Source organism: Danio rerio, chromosome 13, assembly GCF_049306965.1.
Source record: "Danio rerio strain Tuebingen ecotype United States chromosome 13, GRCz12tu, whole genome shotgun sequence".
Taxonomy (NCBI): domain Eukaryota; kingdom Metazoa; phylum Chordata; class Actinopteri; order Cypriniformes; family Danionidae; genus Danio; species Danio rerio.
The window spans coordinates 8,256,943-8,284,259 of NC_133188.1; the positions used below are offsets into that span (position 1 = coordinate 8,256,943).

The window sequence follows — 27,317 nt, forward strand, 5'->3', positions numbered from 1 at the left end:
AGAGGCTGTAGTTGCCACTGTCACTAAATATAGGCCTATATGATTAAGTCATTGTATGATGTTGTTCAGGAGTTATCTAAGGATTTGGTAGCTAACTACAGGTCTGTTGTTGAAAAACTTCCCAATTAACACTCTGGCTGTAGATATGCAGAGATATCAGTTTTTAATTGTTGTGAGATTGTCATACATCCAGTTCATGCATCGATTCAACAAGCTCACCTAAAAATATCGTTCTCAACAGCCGGATCAAAGCCGGGGTCAGCTTCGCCGTGAATCCCGCCCTACCGTTTAGCCTAAATAAACCGAAAGGCGGGGCTTGTGAGCGACAGAGAAGCAAAGTGTCCTGTGGTGAGAGCTGCAGAGCCGTGTAGTGTGTGTCAGATTTCATTCTGAGAGAGACTCACGAGTGCGCAACAGTCAGACAAACCCGTCAGATGGCACGACCGAAGCACACGGACTCCCACTAGAGCCGGACCTCACTTACCAATATCTCCATGCACTTGATCGAGCAGCATGCCTCTGCTGAGGTCGTTTTGAAGAGTGACATTTTCACGTGAAAAACGGTTAATTTGCTTGAAAGGAGAACTTTATCAGTGATCAAGAATCCTGTCAGACTGATAAAGAAGTGGATAAACTTTAAATTGCCTAAATATACGCTTCCCAAACATGGAGGACATGAAGTCGCGAGTATCACCTCAGTCCAGTTGGGAGAGGACCTGCCGTCAGCATCCCTGCCAAAAGCGCCTTTTGACGAACTGGAAGGACGTGTGTGCCTTCTGTGCGTGTTTAATCTCGTTTGGAGTTTGTGTGTTGCTCTACCTGAGGACGTCAGATCTGCAGTCCAGGGTGCTTAGTTTGGAAAAGGACAGAGATCCTCGTATCTCCAGTTGGGTCTCCCTGGAACAGGTGGAGCCCGTCCTGTGGAGTCGATTAGATCAGATATTAGAGGAGGTGAGCGGCAATCTTAATTGTTCAGAAATTAATATTAACCTTTTGTCATAGCCTACTTACAATTTACTGGAGTCAAGGGTGCGAGGACGGAGAGAAAGTGAGATCTGCATGTTGTCCCACTAGAACTTGGAGAGTTCAAGAGGAAAGGTTGAATATTATGAATATATGACTGCGTATTGTTTAAACTATGAAAGGTGATGAAACCGACAATCTAACTCCAAATCCCTACCTCAGAATTGTAATTTGTTTATTTGCCCTCCTTTGTTTACGCACTTTCACTGCAGACAGTTTGAGCTTTGGCCGACTTTCAAACGCACATGAATCAAAACATACCCAAATTCCTTGGACTGCTTAATAAATATTTTTTGGTAATTAGCGTACAATATATCAATGGTTTGGTAAATTGCATTTTACTTGTTTTTTATGTATCTGTTTCGTTTGTAATCTCGGGCAGCTTTTAAATACACTGAAACATGCTGAGTTCCACACAATTCATTCATGTTGTCCCAACACAAATCGATTAAGTTAACACTTTCAACAGATTTCTGTAGAGTGAACATAAACAATTAAGTTGTCCAAATGAAATCTCGAGAATTGTGTTGTGTTAGCTCATTTTAATTAAGAAGTTTGAACAAACCAAAAAATAAAAATTTGAGTGTAGTCTAATTGTGATAAACGCAAAAATAAGTAAAATAAATGATTAAATAATCTCTTAATTTAATATTTTAATTTAACTAACAGTTAGATTTACTTCTCTACTGACTAGTTAATATTAACCAATTCTTCAATAAACTATTAATTTCGAATTCAGCATCACACACGAGTGAGAACATGATTAAATCCTGATGCATTAAGTTTTTAAGTTATTGTAGCTCTTCAGATGCCGGGTCAGACTCTTTTAGATGGCTCGAATTTTTCACATCCTATTTAGCATTGCCCTAGAACGAGTATCTATAAATAATGCAGTCATATTGCCAAAATTTCCTGCTGTCATTTCACACATGCATCAGTCTAGCTGTCTTAATAAAAGTACACTCATTTGATATGATCTGGTAAAATCAGACCGCTTGATAAGCATGTCTGCTTCTGCAAGCCTTGACTGTTGTTGTTGTTCAGCAGAACTGCTATTTGCAGCATGCAGGACCTGCTAAACACATTTTGTCACCTTATGACACCTGTTTTAAATCAACAATCAAGTACTTCTGCACTGGCCGAGCAAACAGCATCTGTGAAGAATAGGTCTGAGCTTGAAGCTGTGAGGTGCAGAAAAGTGAGATATATACATGCAGTACATTGCCTGTGGCTGTGGTCCCTTCACACTGGCCTCTGGTGGTTCAGCACCTAGCTGCATGTAAAAAATCTGCAGTGTTTAAAGTATCTTGGGTTGAATTTTGCTTGCGGAAAGGCTGCCATCTCAGTGTCTGTGGTTGATATAATATAGTTTGCAGAGGAGGATGCAGGTTGTAAGCACACTGGAGTAGAGACAGCCAAGTGTGAGTCAACCTGAGGTTGAGTGTGATTACAATGTCTGAATAATAAGTCATTGACAGGAGATCTCACTGAAATCTTTCTGGAACTTGTCGAAGATATAGAAATGTGACTTTTTAGCTTATTACAAAATGTTTCTTTTGTATTAATTACGTGCATGTATAACTATTTCTTCAGCATGCCTACATTTTATAGTTAAAATAGTTATATTACACAATTATAGCAATTTTAAAACATAATGGCAGATATCAAAAAATCTAATCAAATAAAACGTCCAGATGTGTAACAGTAATGAGCATTTTGAGGGAAAATGTCTTTAATTTTAAATTGCCTTCACTTTTGTTTAACACTTATGGGTCTTTGAAAGCATCTGAACTGTTTGTCTCAAGGGTGTTTGCTAATCAAGTCAAGATGTTTTTTTATTGACGTATTGACAACAGACATTTCGGCATCACCATTAAACGCATGTATAAGTCTCCATTAAAGCTGTGAAACATATACATTGGAAGCGCTTGATGAAGGTTAGAATTGTGCCGATTTCACAATTTTAACTGAATGTGCCAGAATGTGCTTTAGAGGTGTAATCAAAATCTGGTTTGGAGGGGGGTGGGGGGAGGGGGGGGGGGGGGTAATGTAGCCAGGTTTGAGAGAAAGAATGAAAGAAATAGAGAGAGAGAGATAGAGTTTGGCCCCTGGGTACAAAGTCTGAGGGTCTTAGCAGTAAGCTGACTTTGGAATTGTAAAACGTTTTGTCATCCTTTCAAAATAGATTGTTAAAACCAGATCAAATACTGGGCATCAAGTTACCATTAAAGCTTGGAGGCAGAGAATGTACCCTCCCTACTAACTCATCCATGCAAACACCGGGGCATCAGCTGTCTCATGTCATTGCCACAACTTTAACATTTACATCACGTCATCATGAGATGTACATGCAAACCAATTTAGCTTTACACTAATAATAAAGGCTCTAAAATAGATTTAACAGTGATGCCATTAAAGAACCATTTTAGCCAAGATCCTTTTCTTTGAATTTTATTTTTAGTGTGAAGTATATTTTAATCATTTATTCAATATTTAAAGAGTTTAGAAGCAAAAACCTCTAAATGCTGTTTCATATTTTCTTCCAAAATGAGCATTTCTCTCTGACTCCCATGTGTAGGCTCAGAAATGTAGTTTTTATAGTGATTAATAAGTTCTTTTCATTGCCTTGAAAGTGAATAACTGAACATAAACATCGGAGGCTGAGAAAAATGCTCATTATAGTAGAACATTTTAGATGGTCTTTAGAGATATTTGCGTCTGAACTCTTCTTTTGTTTAATAGAATGTTTCCATAGATGTTAAAATATCCTTATGGAATCATCAATGTTTTGAAATCAGATCTAAAAACTCTGAGCATTTCTATGTTAACCGCCTCTTTATTTTAGCGTTCCTGGTCAAAATGGACCGGTCTGTTTTAACTGCTCTTAAATAAAAACAAAAACAAAAAACAATAAATTCACCACCAAATTTTTATTCAACATTCTTTAGCTGTGAACAATGTCTTAAAGTAGTGTTTAACGTGGATTTCTAAAATTAGACATAAAAAAAACTCAGTGTCAAAATGCAAATAGGCACTGAAAATGTATTACAATGTGAACAATAAATTACAGAAATCAAAATGCTTTGTTTTATTACCAATGGACAGCTCGCTAAAATAACTATCACAGGGTCTGACCAAAGAAATTGAATTTTTAAATGATATAAATGATTTAACAACCAGTAAAGCACAATTTTTTTTTATATTTTTCTGTGTACTGAGTGCTTCAAATTTCATTCAGTCTTTCAATTGGATTTTATTAGTGTACTAATGTAGGGAACAATGAATAAGGGTATAGACACAGAACTAGCACTAGTTTTACTTTGGTCATTTTTTTTTGGTGAAATGCTAATGGTCTAATCCAATAAAACAATAAAGCTAAAAGTGTTCCTGCTAGACCCAGAGATAGTCTAAATGGAGATTGTCTGAAAGAAGGTAGGATTAAAAGAATGAAAGAAAGAAAGAAAGAAAGAAAGAAAGAATGAAAGAAAAAAGGAAAACACACACAAACACACACAGATAGCTTCACATAAAAGTCACATGTCTAGTCTGTGTAAAGACATAATAAATTTTTTCATCAGGAAGTTGGTTCACGTTGGAGGATCCAATGCTATCTCATGGCAATTTGTAACTTTTTGATTTAGTGGCTAACCGTACGTTCACACCGAAAGCGGCGAGAGCGTCCAAGGTCGCTCTGGCCGCCCTGGCGACAACGCTCTCTGCCTTCAGCTCCTGCGGCGAGAGCGTCAAAACTCGCTACATTGATCTCATATTTAAAGGAGCCGTTGCAGCATATCAGTTACATTCCTGCATAAAACATGTTTCTAGCGTGAAAATGTTGTGCACTTCTTATCAAATTCATACAACAATGGAAGATCAAGTTGCGTGTGGCTTTGCTCTATTTATCCAATATGTGTCCATATGTCTGAAATATCCTGAAGCAGCAGTAATGTTTTGTACTGTCACATCGTGTGAGATTCCCGCTTTTTAAAGATAAATATATAACATTAATGAACATCAGTAACTCGCCAGTAACTTATTTAATGCATGTTCCTGTAGGAAAAAATTGTAAATAATTGGAAATCCGGCGACTGCAATAATCAAACCCTTGGGAACAACTGTGGTCGGAACCAAAGTTCACAGGTCTGTGTTCTCTGAACTGCTATCAAGCGATGGACGTCTTCATTCTGATTGCTTGCCGCCGAACCGCGTCATAGCTCATTACCATAAAGTTGACTTCATTTCAACTCTCCTCGATGCTCACGCCGGCGAAGACGCGCCGCGCTGCTCCTCGCCGCTTATCGCCGCATATCGCCGCCGGCTCTCATTGAAAATGAATGACTTCCGGCTACTTTGACGCTCCCGCCGCTTTCGGTGTGAACGTACGGTAATTCGTATTAATTCATACAGTCTCATCTGTAAATATTAGTACGATTTGCTCGTCCTACTATGACGGTTTAGGGGTGGCGTTTGCTGCCACACCGCCTTTTATATATTTTGTATATTTTCCCACGACTGAATTATGAATTAGCCACTAAACTGACAAAACGTAAAGTAGTCACGTTTCCTCATGAGATCAGGCTGAAGTATCGTCACATAAGAGCTGGAAAGAGATATGTACACACAAAAGACATTGTTCTGTCTAAAATGTGTGTGAGAGTGAGTGGGTTGGGGTAATGTGTATGGGGATGTTTTCTGTCTGATGAATGAATATAGTCTGGATATACCCATTCATTTCCGGCGGTCACTTTTGACCGAGAACACCACAAGTGTAACAAGATTGAGTAAGCACTCAAAATTCAATGTAAGAGGTTATCATCACTTTTATATGTTTAAGTACATAGTGTGGAGGATATCATAAGGGCTTGAGGCAATCGGATGTAAAACACAATATTTTTAAGAGTTTTAAGCTGTAAATCGGTCAGATTTGACCCAAACACGAGAGGAGCAGGTGATATGATTGATCGCAGCTGGTCTCTCATCTACAATCATTAGTTAGCCATTCAGATTTATCCAAACTCACTTTAAGTAGCCCGGCTAAAACTTCTCTCTTATCTTCGTTTTCCGAAGAAACCCCCCGTCCACCCCATCTCCCCCTTTCCTCCTTTACCAGGGGGAGCTCTCGAGAACTACCTGATCTCATACTCCCCTTGCATGCTCAGCGACCAAGTGGGAGCCCTGGGTTCAATTATATCTGAGGTCATGGTTCTCTCCCAGGACAGCATGCCAAACCTGCTATTATTATCAAGCAATATCTTAGTGTAAATTCTTGAAATGATGTTTCAAGAGTTCACACTTAGCTGATAATCAATAAAGCGTATTTGGCATGCTGTCCCGGGAGAGAGCCCTGAGCTCGTAATATCCTCGAGCCCGGGGCTCCCTCCCGTTAGAAGGGCGAGAGGGGAATTCGTGGTCAGGTAGGTCTCGAGAACTCCCCTGCTTGTCACCGTGAGTATTGTAAACTAAGGTTGTATTGGGTGATAGTTTGCTTTAGTCGATTGGCTATGGTTTATGTTTTTGGACGGTGGGAGGAAACCGGGGAACCCAGGGAAAACCCACGCGAACACGGGGAGAACATGTAAACTCCACACAGAAACACCAACCGGCCCGATGGGTTGGACCGGCAGTGTTCTTGCTGTGAGGCAACAGTGCTAACCACTGGGCCACCGTGTCGCCCGATCAGAAAAAGTGGGAGGATGTAGGGGTGAAAAGGGGGGGAGCTTCAAGACGAAGATAACTGGAGTGAAAAACTCAGGTTATTTATAATGCTTCCGTAATCATCTAATAGGGCTGATTACGGAGCTAACAAGGAGCCAGCCGTGTTGATTATAAGCACGTGATCCTCTCGAAATTAGTTTATGAATAAACCACACTTAATAAGAAATGACATTCATATATGACTCAAAATCGACTGTATTACAAAACGTAGGTAGGCATTGCATTGAAAAAAAATATATAATCAACATTATTCTTGACATCAATCGAAAAGGGAATCCATTTAAACAGGTTTTGCTTTTGATGAAAGATTACAAGCTTGTTTCTTCTTCTTTGGATTAACATGCACGGATAATCTGTGCACAATATGACCAGAAGTACGTATTAAGAAAGTAAACAGTGTCATTGTTTGTTTCATGTTGACTTTGTTTGAGCATAAAGGAACACACCCTATCTGAATTAAATGCATCAGTAACGTCATGTGCTTGATAATGAAAGCTCAAGTCTTCGTTTCTTTAGATCTTTTTTAAAGTGCTTCCTTTCAATGTAACTCTTCTTGCTAACTTTTCTCTTTTTTTTTCAAACATCTCACTGCCTGCATTGTTGTTTATGACAACACTTAGCTTTGTGAAGTAAAATAGGGTCTTACAAGCACTTTCCCACAGTTTGACGTAAAAACACTAAATATGCTGCATTGGAAATCCATGAGTTAAAGCTTTGGCAAGCTCTGTTGTGTGTGTGTGTGTGTTTTATCCCTGGACATAGCTCCTGTGGAAAAGCAGTTTACGCACAGCACAGGTTCCTTCCGTAATGCATTTTCCACGGATTTTGTGCTCGCAGAACAAACGTCTGCTGGTTAACCCAGCTGTCACACATACAGTATATTTTCATCTTAGCATTCTTCTGGTTTTCCTTTTCTTCTTAACCTCCATTAACTCTTACTTTTTTTTATCCTGCTTTACAAAATCTGCAGTTCTGCTGAGTTCAGTAGTGTGGAAAAAACTGCCACAATAGCTTGTAGTGTCTGAGAGTGGTTTGAGTAAAGACTTCTCCAGCTGGGAAGAGGGTTTGCCAGTATCAACCAAATAAAGCCCTGGAACGATTGGTGGTTAATATAAACTGGTGCAAGAGAAATGTCCAAGAATTTTCTAGCTTTAATGTTTCAATGTAAGATGGAAAGGGCATGACCTGTGTAGTACCACTGTGCAAACGCTTGACAAAACTTTACAATTCAGATATAAATCATTGTCCCTCCAGTCAAATGGGATTGCACACAGTGGCTTTGTCTATTATTATTATTATTATAGAGGTTTTTAGAAGTTTGGGCTAAAAATACAAAAGTAGCTCTCTTAAATGTCACTCTTGTGGAAATAAAAAAAAAACTGACTGTTACATATTAAGTGATAGGCTGGGGTTTGGAGTTTCTAAAATAACTGTAAATGTATATTTGGTTCCAAAAAGTGACCTGGTACGCACACACATACACACACACACACACACACACACACATTGTTTATCAAATAACTAACACAGCACCTGTCAGACCCTCACAATACACTGACATGATGCTGCTTATAGAGCAAACAGCTACTAAAGCTATGCAGAGACAATAGAAGTGGTGCCCCTGCTGAAGGTTGGAGAACCATATATATCTGTTAAGCATATGAGGTCAGTTTAAAATATCTTTTTTTTTTTCCTCCATGCAATACATTTTTAAAATATGTGTTACACAAATAAATATTTATTTATTTAAAAAATAATATTGTATAAAATTTGACATGCTGGAATACTTTTGTTTAGTTTAATGAACTCCATAATTGATTCCATTCAACATGAAAACATAAATTATCAGATGAGACAGTATATAGATTTATTTATACAGGTTATCACTTATAATTTATATAGTTTTCCATAACAAATACAACGTTTTTAGTCACGTTATGTTAATTCATGCTATTATCAAACTATTAAATGATCAATGACAATTATTTCATTAAAAAATAACTCGTTTCCCATTGTTCAAAACTTATTTGAGTTTATTTCTTCTGTCGAATGCAAAAGAAGATATTTTGAAGATTCCCCATAGTACTCTCTTTTTCTAGATTCCCCACAATTAGCATTCTTCAAAAATCTTCTTTTGGGTTCAATTAAAAAGAAAGACACTCATCAAAGTTTAAAACCACACGAGAGAGAATAAATGATGAGGTCATTTTCCTTTTTGGGTGAACTATCTCTTTATCTAAGACTTTTAGCGCAATAAACTACTTGATTGCTTCTTATCGGTGGTTAGTAAGGTAGTATTTGAGTTTAGGTGTAGGATTTGGGTGTAGAAGAAAGATCATAATTTATAAGCAGTAATAAACAGCAAATCTTAATAACAGGCAGGTAATAAGCCAGAATTTACTATTGGGAATTGGTACTAATATTTCTTGAGATTTCATATTAGAATGATTTCTGCAGATCTCTTTGATGTTATTTAGGAATACATGACATTTTAAGATGTATTAAAAAATTTAAATGACCAACCCCCAAACCTCTGAACAGAACACTATAAAAACAAAACAAAAACAAAACAAAAGAAAAAGATCAATAAATTGTCACTTTATTTCAACTTTAAATTTAAGTTTTAAAGATTTAAACTTGATGTTTTAACCTTTGCTTTAACTTTTACCTAAACATTTTAGAAAGCAACTCTTTTTAACAACGTTATATCCTAGGTCCGAGTTAACTGAAAGGGACAGTTTATAACAAATAATAATAATAATAATAATAATAATAATAATAATAATAATAATAATAAAAATAATAATGATAATAACATAAAATAAAATAAAATAAATTGCACAGTTAATTTACTCATAAAACTTATATATGTGACATTTTTATTCAGTATGACTTTTTCAGGTGAATCTACAGCCATTGGTTTTATAGAATGCAGTTTATATAATGATGAGATTAAAAATGAAAAATGAATCCCCAAGGCTCTTGGTGATGCTCTGCTGTTTTTTGAAGCAAAACAATCGTTCTGTACAAGAAACCGAACATTCTTTTTAATATAATTAGCTTGGGCAAACAGAAATCAGATGCAAGTTCATTTATCTATCTAATTATCATTATCGAGTCATGCTTGCAGACATAAATTATAGTAGTTTCTTTCTCAGACCAATCATATCACTTCATAATACCCCAGTGTATGATCTGGAGACACATGACTTAATTTGAACTTGTCTGTATGCACTTATTTTTAATCTGAAAAACAAGTGACTATTGACTTGCATTATATAAATTACCACATAATCATTTACAATATTTTGTAAGTGAAATCTGGTCATTGAATATGAATTATTGAATTTACAAGTATAAAATGTTTGAAATATTTTTTGTTGAAATATCCACCGCTTAAATAAACAGCTATGTTCAATTTCAGGACCTAAAAATACAAACTCTGAAATTTGAGTCATTAAAATACAAGAACTTGTTAATTCGGTGTATATATTTTTTTCAGTTGGTGCCATTTAACAAGCTTTTTAATTCAATACTTTTGCCATTCATTTTCATTTTTTGATGAACTATTCCTTCAACAAAGCTCAGGAATCTAAGCAACTAGCTTTATTTCATGTACATCATAGTCTGTTCAACACAACTTAATTGAATTGTCCTATTTGTTTAATTTTCAGAAATTAGCTGCACGTCTACCGAAGATACGGTCGGCTCGGGATGCACCTCACAGCTGCGTCTGTCCACCAGGTAGGTTTCTTAACTCCATTTGTTTATTAATCCACAGCCCAGTCTGCTCCGCCTCTTACTTCTGATATGCAGCTGAATGTATATTATGGTTAAGTCTTTTGTTTTGTAGATATGTGAACTGATGCTATTTTCAGCTTCAGTAATCTGATTACCGTGGACAAGATTTCATTTCCCAATGAGACGTAAATAAGTGAAAAGAGTTTCCCTTCCCCTATCCGTTGGCTTTCCGTATGTGCCCTCATTGCTTTGGTGACAGGTGCAATCGTATTTTCAAGTGCTGTTGGCTGTCATTGGTTTCACTTTGTGTTTGAGCGGGTTGTGATGCAAGCCGGAGTGTTATGATGGCATCATCTGGCCATTCCTGAGCACAGGGAACAGTCAACAAGGTTCGCTGCGTACGACTGAAAGTCACATCCGTACAATACGTCCAAGAAAACTACCCTGTTAACAGAATGTTTAAAAGCTGGATTTTTTTTGGTGTATGTTTCATGAAATGAAATATTGTATTAATGCACAAAGGTTTTGAAATATCAAATGAATGCAGCAATAATATCATTTTTTTGAACTCTAAATATTTATTTGTTTATTTATTTTCACCAGTTGTGGCAAAAATTGTAACTTGTTTTTTAAATATTTAATGCATCCTTGTTAAATAAAAGTTTGTAATTTTAAACTGTTGACATTAGACAGTAGGGGCTCTATTTTAATGATTAGGCACAACGTCTAAAGCGCAGGGTGCAAAAGACTGAAGTACACATTTAATTTTTTAAATATCGTCACCTTAGAATTATAAGGTTCTATCTGCGTTATAAATGATTTTGAGATATTGGGCTTCAAGTTTTTGCATTTCATATAGCATATTAGCATGTCATATAACGACATGTGCGTAACAGTTCTCTTTTATACATTAACATGACAGAGACCCGAAGGGTTCTCTAAATGTAAATTATCAAAGTTCTCTTACATTTGCAAATTAGAGTAAAAAAAAAAAAAACACGGTGAATGCAGATAGAAGCTTCTAATTCTGAAAAGTCATTTTCCACTTGGAATCATAAGGTTCTATCTGGCAAATCGTTTACTATAGCATTACTTTTCAAGAAATACAATCAAAAATATATATAAGTTGGTGTTTTAACAATGTGCTTGAATAATTGAATGTGTTGAATGCTTGAGAAAGTTAAACTTTTGCTTTCTATAATGTTTATTTCATGTTTTAGAATGAATATTTTTCCTTGTTCAAATTAAGCATACAAGACTCTGCTAAACATTTTTTTTCCAGTGCTGATGTTAATTTGATCTAATTAATATGTTACTATTTATTACATTTTATGCTTTATATGAATTATTAAATTATATTTATTGAATTACATGCCCCATGAATTAAATTAGGTATTTGCACAGGCTTAATATCAAATTTAAAGACTTTAGAAGAAACAGACGATGACCAAATGAGTTTAATAAACACTGAAAACTATTTCACTGACTATATGTAAACAAAAAATTATTTCACATTTCATATATAATTTTTTTAATATTAATTTCTTTTTCAACAATGTAAAATTGAACATTTCATCTCAATGTCGGCTATGCGGTGACGCAGTGGGTAGCATGATTGCCTCACAGCAAGAAGGTTGCTGGTTCGAGCCTCAGCTGGATCAGTTAGCATTTCTGTGTGTAGTTTGCATGTTCTCCCCGTGTTTGCGTGGGTTTCCTCCGGGTGCTCCGGTTTCCCCCACAAGTCCAAAGACATGTGGTACAGGTGAATTGGGTTGGCTAAAAATGTCCGTAGTGTATGTGTGTGATTGAGTCTCTATGGGTGTTTCCCAGTGATGGGTTGCAGCTGGAAGGACATCCGCTGTGTAAAACATGACGGTTCTTTTCGCTGTGGCGATCCCAGACTAAAAAATGGACTAAGCCGAAAAGAGAATGAATGAATCTCAATGTCAAGAAATGCTTCTAAATCATCACCTTTACAAACGTCTGAATTTTGTGTGGTTCGGCATTATTTAGCCGACTCTGATTTAGTGTGATTTTGTCTTTCTGGCTTTTCCTGTTGTCAATGAAGCAGTCTGGCAAAATGACAAAGAAAGCTGATTCTGATTGGTCTTTGTGCGTGCATTAAACAGGCTGATTGGCTCACAGATAGAACCTTATAGAGACAAGCGAGTTCAACTTTGTAGATAAACCTTTTTTGTTTTATTTAAAAAGAGTTTTAAAAATGTAAAACAACCTATAAAAACATCACATAATGTAAATAAGTTGTCATTTAATAAGAATATGTGAATAACTCAATTTTGACAAAAATGGCAGGTAGAACCTTATAATTCTAAGGTGGCGATATATTAAGAGAAAACTGATGTTTTAAGTTGTGATAAATGACTGTTTTTTTAAATAATAATTCTTAATTGAATGTTAAAATAAAAGCTTTGGCAAGAATAAGAGACTTTGAAAAAACATAACAACATCGTTTTAACTATTCCCAACTAAAATTTCCAAGCAGCTACATTTTTATTTGCTTTCATATCCTCCAGATGTCAGTCATTAGACAACCTCTTGTGTTATAGCTTGTGCTTGTGTTATAGCCTGCGCTTATGTGTATGTATGTGTGTGTGAATTTACACAACTCCGAGAACCAGGCCAGATGGTACAGACATCCCAGTGTTAATTAGGCCAGTCAGTACTAGTCATTGTTGTGTTAACTGAGTGGGAAGTGACTTCAGACGGCGTAGTGAAACCGGTTTAAGATGGACATGTCGTGGATAGGCACTTCTGCTCCAGGTGTGGGGACCGTTTAACAGCAGGCATCCCAGATGATGATCGTGTTTGTTGTTGTTCAGCCTTTATTGCTATGCCGTGGGAGAGCGTCTGATCTCGCAATACAGGCTGCGCGTTTCTCTTTGTTTTTTTTGTTTTTTGACTCCATTTCAAACATGTAATGACAACCAGACAAAAGATGAGCATGAAAGTGTTTTTGATCTTTGTCAACTGAAAGCTGAATTAACTGTAGTTACAGTAGAGTGCAGTGATTGTATACATTGTGCATGGTTCTTGATGAATGCATGGGTATAAATACTGTGTGTATGTAAAGAAGCGTCCACATATATGTCGTTCTCAATGTCGCCAGCTGCCGCTTGTCAATCACTCCAGCACGCAGTGTTCAGATGGCTTCCATTCCATTGTTTATTTTGAGTGCTCAGCGGTGGGTAATAGTCTGTGGCCCTTTCATCAAACGCATAGGCTCTCATGTATACATGTATCATTGATTAACTGTTTGAGGTAGAGAATAGGGGCAATAATATTTCTGTTTGTAACGGTATAGAGTAAATGCATTAACAAATGTGTATTTAGTCCACTGGTATAGTTAACATTTCCTCGTCTTAATTCATTTAATAAGTGTTTGACTTGTGTATTATTAATCTTGTCTTATTATGTTTAAGCGAAGATGATGTGTGGTCTGTCTGTAGGACTACATGGAGGTTTTTAATTTGAATTCTATTCTATTTTTTCAGTTTGAGTCTGTTCCTCTTGTAGGAACAATATAACACCTGGTATATGGGCTTGGGGAATGTTTCAACACATCCAAATGGGTTTATTTTTTCAGATTTTGCAAATCCCAAAGGCCTTCAGAGGTTAAGTTCACTCAGCCCGTGTTTAAAAACTCATTTGGCCCATTTGCATTCACTTAGATTCCTCCAAGATTTGTTTTTATTAACAAAGTCAGAGTCAGTTCATCCGTGCAACTGTTTACTGGAGCGGTTACAGTGCCACACAACGTCTTACTATAAAGAAAATGATTCACCTTCTCGGAGTAGGGCTGCGTGATTATTTTTGGTCAGTATTGTAATCACGACAACTTTGTTTGGGCTATATGACAGAAAAACAAAGTAAAACAAAGAGACAAAAACTTCTCAAAATAATTCTGATTCAAAAATACAATTGAATAAAAATAGACAAATAATAAACAAATTAAACAAACAGTGCTGTAAGCATAGTCTTCGTTGGACAAATTAAATTTGTTTTGTTTCATATTAAATATAAAAAAGTCCTTCAGTCAAGAGCAGTTTGTTTTTGTCTTTTGTTGTTTGATCAATAATGATAAGCTCAGTCGGCAACAGGAATATAGCCCCCTGCCACCTTAAGAGCCACACAGATCAGGGTTGTGCGATGTTGACCAATTTGGCATTGTACAATGTCTAGTGTGTAACATCGCGATCGACAATGGCATCGTCATCGTAGGTGGTGGTGAATTAATTATTTATAAATAAATAATTAATTCATAACAAATTAATTATTTTAGCCTATCATTTTAATTACCTGACCCACATGGTCTTTGTTTTACCCAAAATCTTAAATAAATAACGAGAAGTTACACACAAATTACCACCTGTCAATCACTTTTTCTGTGGGACTCTGGCATGAATAGGAAGAGTGATCTGTGTCGTTATAATGGCGTACACAAAATTGGTTGGTAAAAAAAGTGCACAACCAACAGCAACCAACCAACAGTATCTGAGGTTTTCGCTAAAACAGTAAAAAGTACAAGCATGAAAGTAAAAGATTAAAGCAGTGTACTACTGACACTGTGACATGACCTGATAGATCGAAGACCGAAAAGTCGTTAGATAGAGACAAGATTAATGAAATGTCACATTTAAAAACTATAGTGAGACGCGATCCAGCGATACATCCTTGATAAACTGGCCCATGTGCACTGCTCTCTGGGGTTTTGTGCTCAAAGCACCTGCTGACTGCCTGGAGCTCAGACGGGCTTATATGCTGCAGCACATGCCTGCATTCAGCAGTATTGAGTGGATGGAGAGCTTTTCAGAAATGCTATATGAAATGTGGATCTATTTCGTTCTAAAATGCCATTTTTAAACAAAAAATTATTAGTGTAAACGGAGCCTGAGTGTTGTGTTTTTCGCAAGCAGGTTGCTGCTGCGACGGGGCAGGGCGGAGGACCGTAATGGCTCTCGGACGATGGCATTGTCTATTGTCTCTTTTTTTAAAATAAATGAATTCGGACTGCTGGAAAAGGATGCAACAATGGTTTTATCTAATTTTTTCACCTTTGGAGGCCAAAACTTATAATAAATAATAACATAAACATAATAACAAGTGTAATTTCGACTGATTGCACAGCTCAGAGTCAACTTCGCATTGCGAAAGTCATTTTAAATTGAGAAATGTCTTTTGATTTATGCTTTGCTCCCATGGTTTTTGAACCATTCAATGTGACTACACCGCCTTACTTGTGATTTAACTTATGTAGCATGAATTATTATTCAACAAAATTGTAAACAAATACTATTAAAACAAGCATAAACAGCATGCATTTGGAAAATTAATACAGTAATACCAATCAAAGAAAGCATATGCTAATAACAGCATTCCCTCATTTTTAAAAAATGTGGCCTAACCATGCAAGGTAAATCGAGATAACATTAAATATGTGTCTTGTAGTGCATATAAACATATTTTGCGCTGTAATTTGTCAGCTGACAAAAGCACGAAACCATTAAAACAGACATTTCGAAACCAAACACTCAAACAAACCAGTTGAAATGAACATAATACTTTGATAAATATTTAAGTACATATCTTTGTTTGATTTTGTTTACTTTCTGTACATTAAACCTCGTTTTTGTCATTGAACCATCACTTTGTAAAGCACAACCCGTTAAGAACCGCTGGTTTGTATTCGTTTAGGTAAATTTTCAGTGTGTGTTGTTTAGTTGTGACCCTCTGAGCAGATGTGTATATATAAACATCATCATTAAAAAATGACATTCGCGCCTTATCGTAGATGGCTGCATGTGTGACAGTTCTGTTAACAGTGACTGAGGCATTGTCGCTATTTAGTCATCGGAGAAAACAAGAATGTAGTATGTATACATAATGGCGATGATTTATGAGTCTAAAAATGCTTTTGGTTCGTGTTTATCTGCCCAGCCTCTTCACTGGTATCAAAAGGCCACTGTGACGTGAAAACCAAACGCACGCTACACGAGGTGTGAATGAACTGTGTAGACAATCGTGGCATGCTGATGGATTCGATGCTCTTTGTTCTAGTGGAGATTTGTAAAAATGATCCCAGAGGCACTTACTGCCAACAGCTTTGTCAGTGTATGAGAAAACTCCCATGACAGTTAGATTGAATCCAGGCCCAAGTGCCCAGAACACTGTTGAATCCACACATTGTTTCCCGAGAAACTGAATGGCACTTTCTTGGACATAGAAGTAGGAAACAGAGAAGAAGAAAGAGACGGCCGCCCTTGTGGCTTCTATGCAGCGCACTCTCCCATTGCTCTTATTTCTGAAAAGCCAAAGCACCAACTCCCTGTAGGATTTAGCGTCTTTGTGACTGGTTTCCGACCGCAGACCAGCACTGGTGGCATTAGTTGTGTCACCAGAGGTCGTAAGGGATTGAGTAAGTGTGCTATCTTTAAATGTGTGCATTACACACACTAGCTTGACAGCTTCTCTCTTAGTCGTCTGTCGGACTCTCATAAAGAGCGGGATGAGGGGTTTCATTGCAGGCCCATCCGAGGGATTAATCACGAGTACACAGGAAGGGTGAGAGGCTTCTAAAGCCCCAAGCTTCATTGCAGGAAGTGACATTTGGCAGTTTACCTGGATGCAGTCAGACGAGGAGCCATTTCTAGTGTGTGTAATTAGAGCTTGGCTCCAGGAACTTTACGTATGACATACTTGCCATATTTAACATCTTCGTCATTCCCAAAAACAGAACACAGCCAAGCGGAAAAGTGTATTGCTCAAAGGTTAATTGGGTTTTCAGTTACACTTCAATTAAGTATCAGCATCTTTGATTCTCTAGTAGTTATGAAAAACAAATTGCAGATGTTCAATGCTCAATGTTGCAAAAACGCAGTAAATAGAAATCTATAAACACTTAAAAATAATACATACCTCAAACCATTTGAGGGAACCGATTGCAACAAACCCTTTAAGTTCAAAAACTAATCCTAATTAGTACTGTGAACTTAATCCATTTGAGTAAACTAAGCAATTTGAACACAGTAAAACTCAATAAATGAAGAGAACTCAAACCAACTGAGTACTGTAAAACCCAGTTAGTTAAGGCAACTCAAACCATTTGAGGAAACCGATTGCTACAAACCATTTGAGTTAAAAACTAATCTATATAAGTATTGTGAACTTACTCCATTTAAGTTGAATGAGGTATTTAGGGCCTACTCACACTATGCCATCCGTACCATGCCCAGGCCCGTTTCCCGGATCATTTGAGAACTGTGAGTGCGCTGAATCGGGCTCAAGTACGGTTTACTTGGCCGGCCCTGGCCCAGTTGGAAGAGGTGTGCCTGAGGGCGGCTCACTTGGGCTTTGGCACGGTACGCTTGTGTGTGAGTGCAAAACGCGCCAAAGCCCGAAACTGAAAGCGAGACGTGACTTTTAAGGGGCTGTTTCATATGGATTTATTAATCATTCTTACTGTTCAGTGAACGCAAACTGGCGTAGTTTATTAAAGACGCAAACCCCTCACTGCACGACAGCTGCGCACCTTTAGCAAACCTCCTTATTCCTGCAGCACGAGAGCTTTATGATTGTTTATGAGCGCCAAAACTGGCATATCTGTTCGGCGAAAGATCTGACTGCGTGTCACCGCATCCCTATGGACTGTTTGGCGAAATATTTGACTGCATGTCACTACATAACAAACATCTGAAAAGATATAACTAGAGAAATCTCCACCGTGCTGCTGAGTGAGAGAGCGCTTCTCACTGAACAGCGCAGCAGCGATGACGTAAGCGTGACGAGGCCCATTTGTGGTGTGAGCGCGGGCCGTTGGGGGAGACAGGAGGGGGGACAAGCGTGCTTTGGCCCAGTTCGAGGCAACTGTACCTAGTGTGAGTACGGCCTTAATTAACTCATTACATTCAACACTGAGTTCAAAACTCCTTTTAAACGAAGTAGAATTAACTTTCAGTACATTTTGAGTTAACTACACTCATATCATCTGATAAAGTTGACTGTTGGGTTTTACAGTGTAGGACTTCTTGAAATCAGCCACTTTCATAACACATTAATTAGTTGTAGCCTACCGTTTCAACTACCCGACCCACATGGTCTTTATGTACCCATAACCAAATCATAAATAAATAAAGATAAGTTACACACAAATAGAGGTGCACAATTAATGAAAAAAAGATTGCGATCTTGATTCGACCCCCTAGAAAATGGTAATCCAGCATTTTTACGATTCTGCGAATCATATTTTCAAGTTCAGGAGAGAAGCAACGCCACACAAGTCTTCTTATTGTTTTACATACATTGCACAGCGACATGGACACCTTCAAATGATGTTGAAAGATTCACATACTGTATTTATAAGGTATAATTCACCCACAAATATAATTTTTGTCTTCATGTAATGATGAATTCGTGGCACGAAATCATACTTGACGTGAACTGCTGACTGTGAGCTATTACCACAGAGAGGGCAAGCCGGCCACTACTTGATGACAGATGCGCGCACGTCTACTTTAGTAAACAGGACCTGCATGGGCTGTGAATAACAATAATAAAGTTGGAAAAAACATTCAGTTTGTGGCACAGAGTGATCGTTTGGGAGCCGCCCGGGAAGTATGAACAGCACTTAGCAGTGGAAGTGAAACCGAAAGCGTGCACATCATTTAAATAGTCATATCGCATTACAGAGTTATGATTGCGACAAGCATTTAATATGTTTTTTTTTCATCGTGAATAATGACAAATGACAAATGTCTGATTTTACATGTGAATAAATAGTCTGATAAATTTGTCAATGACAGATTACAAGCATTTGTTTCAAACATAATAATTTAACATCAGAATTATGAATTGTTGTATTCTGATGTCATCATGTTTCTGTGCAATAATGACCAGGACAAATTTAAAGTCTATATCCACCATTCAAAGTCGATTCAAAATTTAGCATTTTAACCTGTAGACTTACACATTTTATTATTATTGTTGTTTTATCATATTTGGAGAACAACAATAATAATAGCCGACTCATATTAGCCTTTATTTTACATCTACAGAATCCTAAGAAAATTGTGATCTTTATCTTAAGCAAAAAAAAATCAAGACTTTTATTTTAGCCAGAATCATGCAGCTCTACACACAAATTACCACCTGTCAATCACTTTTTCCGCGGTACTCTGGCATGAATAGGCAGAGTGATCTGTGTCTATATAATAACATCGACAAACTTGATCGGTAAAAAAGGTGCACAACCAACAGGTACCAACCAACATACATTTAAAATCACAAAGCCAAGTGTGAAAGCAAAAAAAAAATTGAAGCAGTGTACTGATGCTGTGACACGTTACCAGGTAGATTAAAAAGACAGAAGAGTCGTTAGATAAAGACCAGATTAATTAAATATAACGTTTAACAACTATAGTGAGACGCGATCCAGCAGTACATCCTTCATAATCTGTCTGACATGCACTGCTGTCTGGAGCCTGGAGCTCAGACGTCTGCATATGCTGGACTTGGAGCACATGACAGAGTGTGTGTCTTTGTGTGGTCATGTGATGTGTGTGTTCAGCAGTATAGTGTGGACGGAGGGCTGTAAGAAAATGCTAGATGAAAGGCCAGTGTAAATGTGGATCGTTTTCTTTCTAATACCATTTTAAAACTAATACGTATTAGTGTAAACGGGGCCCAAGTGTTTTTTTTTCTGCTGCCAATATTCATTAGATTATTTAATTTTGTGTCAGAATTGTATTTTTTATAAAGGTTTAGAACAAAAACAAGTGTGAGCAAATTATTTTTTTGGTGAACTATCCCTTTAATTTCTCTGCCTCTGTGATAAAACAAGCCTAAAGACATATTTCTGAAAGAAAGTAAAAGTAAAATATACATAAAAATATAGTCGGTTAAGACATATTGGGCCCTATCATACACCCGGCGCAGTGTGGCGCAAGGCGCGGCGCAATAGTCTTTTACTACTTTAAGCTTGGCGCAAGGGTAATTTTGAGGTGTTGCGCCACACTTTTTAAATAGCAAATGCATTTGCGCTTAAATGTGCGCCCATAGGCATTCTGGTCTAAAAAAGAAGGCGTGTTTTGGCGCGTTGCTATTTTGAGAAACTGTAAATAGTCTGTTTTTTAGACCAGAACAAAGTCGGTCTATTGTCTGGCGCAAAGTGCGCCTGGCTTACACACTACACACAAGATGTAGAGCAATAAGCAAATATCTTTACATATGAAAAAGATATAATATCTTAAAGATATATATATAATAAGGATATATATATATATATATATATATATATATATATATATATATATATATATATATATATATATATATATATATATATATATATAAATATAGGATATAAATATAAATTATTAAAATATTACAAAACATTATTTTCTAGCCTACATGAATTAAAAAACCTCTGCCTTCATACTTTATTCATCTCGGGAGGCTTTTTCAGTTCATTCAATTTGCTTTTGTATAATGTTATTATTATAAACAGTATTATTTATTATATCCATATTTATATTTGTTTTATTAAAAACAAGCTTAGATTTGTCCACCTGTCAGGTTTTAGACCATATGGGACATGGCAGGTGTATTTGGAAATAACTCAGTATTTTGTACACACTTTGTTATTATTGTTCATTTATTCGTTTGCTGGAAATTAGAACTGAATTTAGAAATAGTTTTGAAACAAGTCTTTGCGCTTAACAAATGAAATTAATTATTTATAGGCTAATTGATGTCTGTGCGGTAAAGTTTCCCTATCCACGAGAGGAATTTACTTTACGTCATGTTAATAGCAATGCGCTTATGGCGCGACGCAGCTGGCTCTTTAAGGTAATGGGAGATGAGAATCTGATTGGTTTATTCTCAAAACACACCTATAACTCATTAAGAAAATAAACCCTTTTAGACCATGCGCCACTGCACAAAGCAGATTTTCCCGTCCTTAAGTTAGCAAAAATGCGTTCTGACACGCCCTGAAAGCGTTTGTGCCCTACGTTTTGCGCCTTGCGTTTTGCACTCTGCGCATGAACAGTCAAAATAGAGCCCATTGTGTTTAATATACAGTACACTTATGTAAAGCAGGAGTGAAGGCCAAAGAAACTTTGTTTTGAGCAGTGTTACACGCAAAAATAGAAATCACACTAAATGTGGTACAAAAAATAATGACTGCATTAATCATTTGTGGTTTTATTGTGTCACATTTGTTAGAATACAGTGTAATGCTCTTGTATTATGACTGTTGCGTACGCCACATGTTGTCAGAGTGTCTCCAGAGCTCCCACAGGGACATGGTGCACACAGCACATGGCATTCTGGGCACTCAGAGAACGCCCAGCGCATTGCCTGATGACAGACCAATGTAGACCCCTAGGATTGGATCAAAGAACACTGCGGTCTAGTTGGTAAGAGAGAGAGAAATACACAGAAAGATTAGAGGTAACCTCACAGCGGCCACGCTCTGTGTGCTCAAATGAACCCAGTACATTAAAAGCAGTTGATAGTATCTCCTGCACAGGACGAGATGGAAATTAAAAACGTTTCTGCAGTTGCAGTTAAAACTCCCTTAATGCTCTTGTAAACAAGAGGCTTCCTCTGATCCTCATAGCGGGGTCAGGTGAAAGGGTCGTGCTGCTGGTTATTTAAGGAGTTCCAAGTTCACCTTGACGTGTCTGCTGACAGGAAGAGGGGCTTTTAGATCTTGTTTCCTTGCCTATGATTACTTTACACCGCAGCTGCCAGAGAGCAGCTTTACTTGGGAGAGGTGTAGTCTGTGAGTCATGACCGACACACACGAGAGATCCTCAGATGGACAGAGAGAGCGTGAGAGGATGAGACTGTGAGAGAAAGTATTTGAAGAAGAATCGCCTTTTAAATTCAGCAGTGGGAATCTGTAATTGGAATATTGATTATTTACACTTACTAGTTACTTAGTAAGATTCATCTTGCTACCCTTTTTACATCTAGAGATCACTAAATTTTTTATGCCTTTGATTTAGAGGTATTGATCTAGATCAGGGGTGTGCAAACTTGGTCTTGGAGGGCCGGTGTCCTGCAGATTTTAGTTCCAACCCCAATCAAACACACCTGAACCAGGTAATCAAGCTCTTTCTAAACGGGGCCTAAGAATTGCACAAAATTTTTCAGAAACATGATGTGCTGATAAGAAAGCATCCTACCAACTGTCCTACCTTCTGTTGGTTAAGTCCTCAGTATACTTCAAATGAAGTTCTTTCGTTTTAATTTAAGGGCAAAAAGAAGTTCAAAGGGTTGTTTTTGTACCTTCTGTCACCCCCGCTGCATAGTAGGTGGGGTTGCAAATGTGTCATCCTGCTCACTTGTACCCGTAAACACAACAATGGTGGCTGTGAAAGAAGAACAGTTTGGCAGACATCCTTCTGCAGCCCATCACACAAAAATCGCCATTGCGGCATGCCACATCTTTACATTTCTTTCTGTTTTCCAAAGACAGACATACAATTGTGTAGCTGTCACAGATCAATGGTAGCTCAAAGGTGTTTAAGAGCCAAAAAGAACTCTGCTGAAAGTTCCATTTGGTGTGAAGTTTCTAACCCAGGGATGGGCAAACTTGATCCTCGAGGGCCGATGTCCCTGCAGAGTTTTGATCCAACACTAGTCAAACACACCTGAACATGCTAATCAGTGTCTTTAAGATCACAAGAAATCTATAAGCAGGTGTGTTTGATTAGGGTTGGAGCTAAACTGTGCAGGACACCGGCCCTCCAGGACGGAGTTTGCCCACCCCTGTTCTAACCACTGAAAGGACATTTGTTTTGGCCTGATTTGTTTGATATTACATTATTTCATTCTTTAATTTTATTTGAACTATACTAGGGCCTTCAGGCCTGCTCTGCTCCCCGGTGCGGAACACACTGGGTGGAGTTTAGAACCAGTGTCAAGGTTGGTTAGAAGGAAGCAGACCCAGTTGCAGCAATGAACAATACAAAGGGGTTTGACAGAAATAGGCACAAGTAGACTGATAAGGTCCTAACAGTAGGGGCAACAACACAAAGGAGCCAGTGGTAGAGACAAGAAGACACCAAAATGAACAGCCAGCAGGGAGTTTGAGCAACAGTGGTCAAAACCAGAGCTAGATCCTGGAGCAAGCCATGTAAAACTACGTATAGACTGGAAGACCAGGGAAGTCAGGACACAGGGATAGGAAGATTATACCGTAAGACAAGACATCACAGCAAGCAGGCAGCAATAATATACAATAAAACGAACTAAATCTAAAAGAAAATATTAAATCAAATTTAAATCCTAGTAGAAGAGAACTAGACTAATTTGCCCTACTGAAAAAAACAGCTTAAACCAGCCTAGGCGGGTTGGCTGGTTTTAGCTGGTCGACCAGGCTGGTTTTAGAGGGGTTTTGGCCATTTCCAGCCTGGTTTCCAGCCATTTCCAGCCTGGTCTTAGCTGGTCAGGCTGGGAGCCCAGCCAAAACCAGCTATGTCCAGCTTAAACTAGGCTGGTCAAGCTGGTTTTAGCTGGATTTAGCTGGTCATTTTCCAGCCTGACCAGCTAAGACCAGGCTGGAAATGGCTGGAAACCAGCCTGGAAATGGCCAAAACCCCTCTAAAACCAGCCTGGTCAGCCAGCTAAAACCAGCCAACCAGCCCAGGCTGGTTTAAGCTGGATTTTTCAGCAGGGTGGGCAATCGGATAAAACAGAAACTGAAAAGAAGACTTCTAGAATCTTAGAGAGAAAATAATCAAACTACTAATAATCAACTACTAATATAAGACAAAAAAATTCAAAATGGTTCAAAGGATAAAAGCAAGATAAAGATTAGAACACAAAATGAAGTAAACACTAGGAACAAACCAAAGAAAGTAGTAGCTACAAACAAACAATAAGTATAATATATATACAAAACACTCAGTGATATAATAATGTTTCTGTTTTTCGCATAACACATCTTGTGATGTTCTCAGAGAAGATGTTCACGTTGTATATCTGATTCTGAAAGTTCTGAATATTGTTATAAATATTTGTGGCTAGACTGATGCCATGAGGAATCTTCAGTTGAGACAAGGGAAACGTATTATAAAAATTGAGTTAAATCTCTCATCTAAATATTCCATGTTTTTCTGGCAGTGTTGCTTGAATAAGTAGTTTGAGGAAATGCACAGTCATTTCTCTGTGGTCGGGCATCCATTTTTTGTTTCTGCAGATGCTTGATAGGGAATCTGTCAGGGTCAAATTAAGTGTAATCAAAACCATATCCTTTAGGTCTGTCATAAAAATGAAGCGGGAATGTCTGAAATGAAAAAAAAGTACATAAAAGCTCGACTGGAGATCTTGGAATGATATTTGAATTTAACAATGCTGTAGTCCTCAATTTAGAATCTCAGAGAGGTATGAAAAGTGTTTTCTAGAGGTGAGTTTACATAAAGGCTGAATAATGTGGCGTAGAATTATGCACGTAGCTCAGTGAGAAAATAAACCAAGAGTATTGTCAACAATCTCCCTCTGCTTGTATATCATGATACACAGTGAACCCAAATTTAGACACAAACAGCAACACGCATCGTGGTTGTGATTTACAAACAGATGTGTCACTGTTCGTTTGGTTGAACTGACTTTAAATAAGCTCAAGATGTTGAAGTCTTTGCAGACATCATCACACTCATTTTGTAGAAACAGCAAACACATTAGTCAGATAATAAAGTGATAAATGCATTCATGTCCCAAGTAGGTACGTTGTTTCTGTATGGGAATGACTCTGAAAAATGTTTTGAACAAGACAGAAATTGATGCAAGTTTAGATTTTCTTTGGACACAAACCAACAAACACAAACATCTTCCCACTAGGTTTGAAATGCTGAGAAATTTTAAAGGGTCACGAAACACCAAAACACATTTTTTGAGCTGTTGACAGTCGTAAATGTGTCCCACACTGCTAAAAACACTATTAGGACACCTATATTTAACTAAAAAGTGTAAATTGGTTGTTTTTGTGTTATTTCAAGCAAATTCGTACTTCCGGTTTAAAACGAATTTTTGAGGCTGCGTCACGGCTATGACATAATAGCGTGTATTCCAGCGTGCAGACTGGGCGTCTGTGCCAGAGTGTGTCTTATTACGTCTTACAGTGTGATGCATTAATGCATGAGTAAGGCTTGGTTCAAACCAATCAGCGCGCTCTATTGTGCAACTTCATTAATATTCATTACTGTCACAGTGTTTAGACGGCAGAGATGCCAAGTTGTGTTGGCAAAACAAGCGTGAAGTGTTGCTTTTATAGTTTGCTGCCGTTAAGTTTAGTTTTCATTTTCTCTCTGTGAGAGCGCAGCTGGAGTCACATGAGGATTAACAGTGTTTACGTGACGCTCGACAACAATAACTTACGTGTCTAAGGAGGATTATTGTTTACCTGAGAACTGTTCTCATCTGCAAACGCTGAGATCCGGATTCGCTTGTAGTCTCCTCAAAATAAAGACGCGGCTCTAGTTGCTGGTGATTGTCCTGTCTCTACAGATTTGGTAAGTGAGCGACCAGTGCTCTTTGTTTATTCAGTTCGTATTTTATTCGTATCAAAGAAACTATTGCACCGAATGTAAACAAGTTAGCACTACAACCAAACTATAACCTCGTGTTGGATTTTGTGACCGGAATAACACACGCGGCTTTCTGACGCTACCCGCCGTGTGCATCTAAGTTTCCGGGAAATGCTGAGTTTTTTATCTCTCATTCGCCGTGCGGTATCAAACATTGCATGAAAAATACACGCTTAGAGCAGTTCCTCGAATCAAATATAACGTTTGTCGCGAGGGGCATGAATGAATTCCCTAAATGAAATGAGAGCCAAATTGCAGTTAAAGTCCACCATTTAATAATTTGGCAAATAATTTGACTACAGATGTCCATGTAAACACAGTCACTTTGTCCGCTGTGGTTGTGTGTTTTGACTCTGAAATTCAGCGTGCCCAAATAGACACTCCCACACCAAGCCTCTTTTCTTCCTCCGACACTCCCCCCTAAACAGAGCTTGACACGCCCACTTTTCTGACTTTTTCCAAAGTAGAGGTGTGAAAACACCCTGCTGAAACGAGGGGGTTTCATGGCCCTTTAAGTACTTCTGCAGATGGTGATAAAAATTAGCAGTAAACTGAACCAATGCAATCTCCCAGCTGAATTTAAATGATATCAAATCCTGTGCAAACTCGCTACGGTCACTTCTGCTGCTCCTTTTTGAAATATAACAGTTCAGTCACATGGCAAAGAAAGAGTTTCAGTTTGGAAACCTAAAGAGCCGATCTTATAAAATCCTTCTGTTTCCTAACAGATGAAGTGTACTTGGTTCCCCTGCTGAATTCATTTTCTTAAAAGCCAAATGTATTATTTTTTAAGGGCTAACGAAATTAATATAAAATATTCTTAATATTTAGACTCACCTCAGTTCATCATCACTTTGAAGATGATTTCCATGATTTAAGATTATACAAATATGCAAAATACTAATAGGCAACACGATGGCTTAGTGGTTAGCACTGTCGCCTCAAAGCAAGAAGGTCGCTGCTTCGAGCCCCAGCTGGGTCAGTGTGTGGAGTTTGCATGTTGTCCCCATGATCCCGTGGGTTTCTTCCGGGTGCTTCGGTTTCCCCTACAGTCCAAAGACATGGGCTATAGGTAAATTAATAAGCTAAATTGTCCGTAGTGTATGTTTGTGAATGTGTGTTGGCGGTTCATTCTGCTTTGGTGACCCCTGATGAATAAAGGGACTAAGCCGAAGGAGAATAATTGAATGAAAATGCTAATATTTTCATTTGTTATAGCATTTACAT

The 27,317-nt window shown here is 37.8% G+C and overlaps 1 protein-coding gene across 50 annotated transcripts in view; it reads left to right on the forward strand.

Moving 5' to 3' along the window:
* The first annotated feature begins 386 nt into the window (after nucleotides 1–386).
* Nucleotides 387–27,317, forward strand: part of col13a1 (collagen, type XIII, alpha 1) — a 197,410-nt gene continuing 170,479 nt past the window's right edge. For 49 of the 50 annotated variants that reach the window (XR_012389128.1, XR_012389127.1, XM_073920597.1 and 46 more), the window contains exons 1-2: nucleotides 387–951; nucleotides 10,413–10,482. Coding sequence is in view for 1 of the 50 variants with exons in the window: in XM_073920593.1 (XP_073776694.1) it covers nucleotides 667–951; nucleotides 10,413–10,482 (355 nt within the window). In the remaining 49 variants the exon portion in view is untranslated. The remainder of the gene's footprint in view (nucleotides 952–10,412; nucleotides 10,483–27,317) is intronic. The other variant, XR_012389129.1, reaches the window with a different exon arrangement.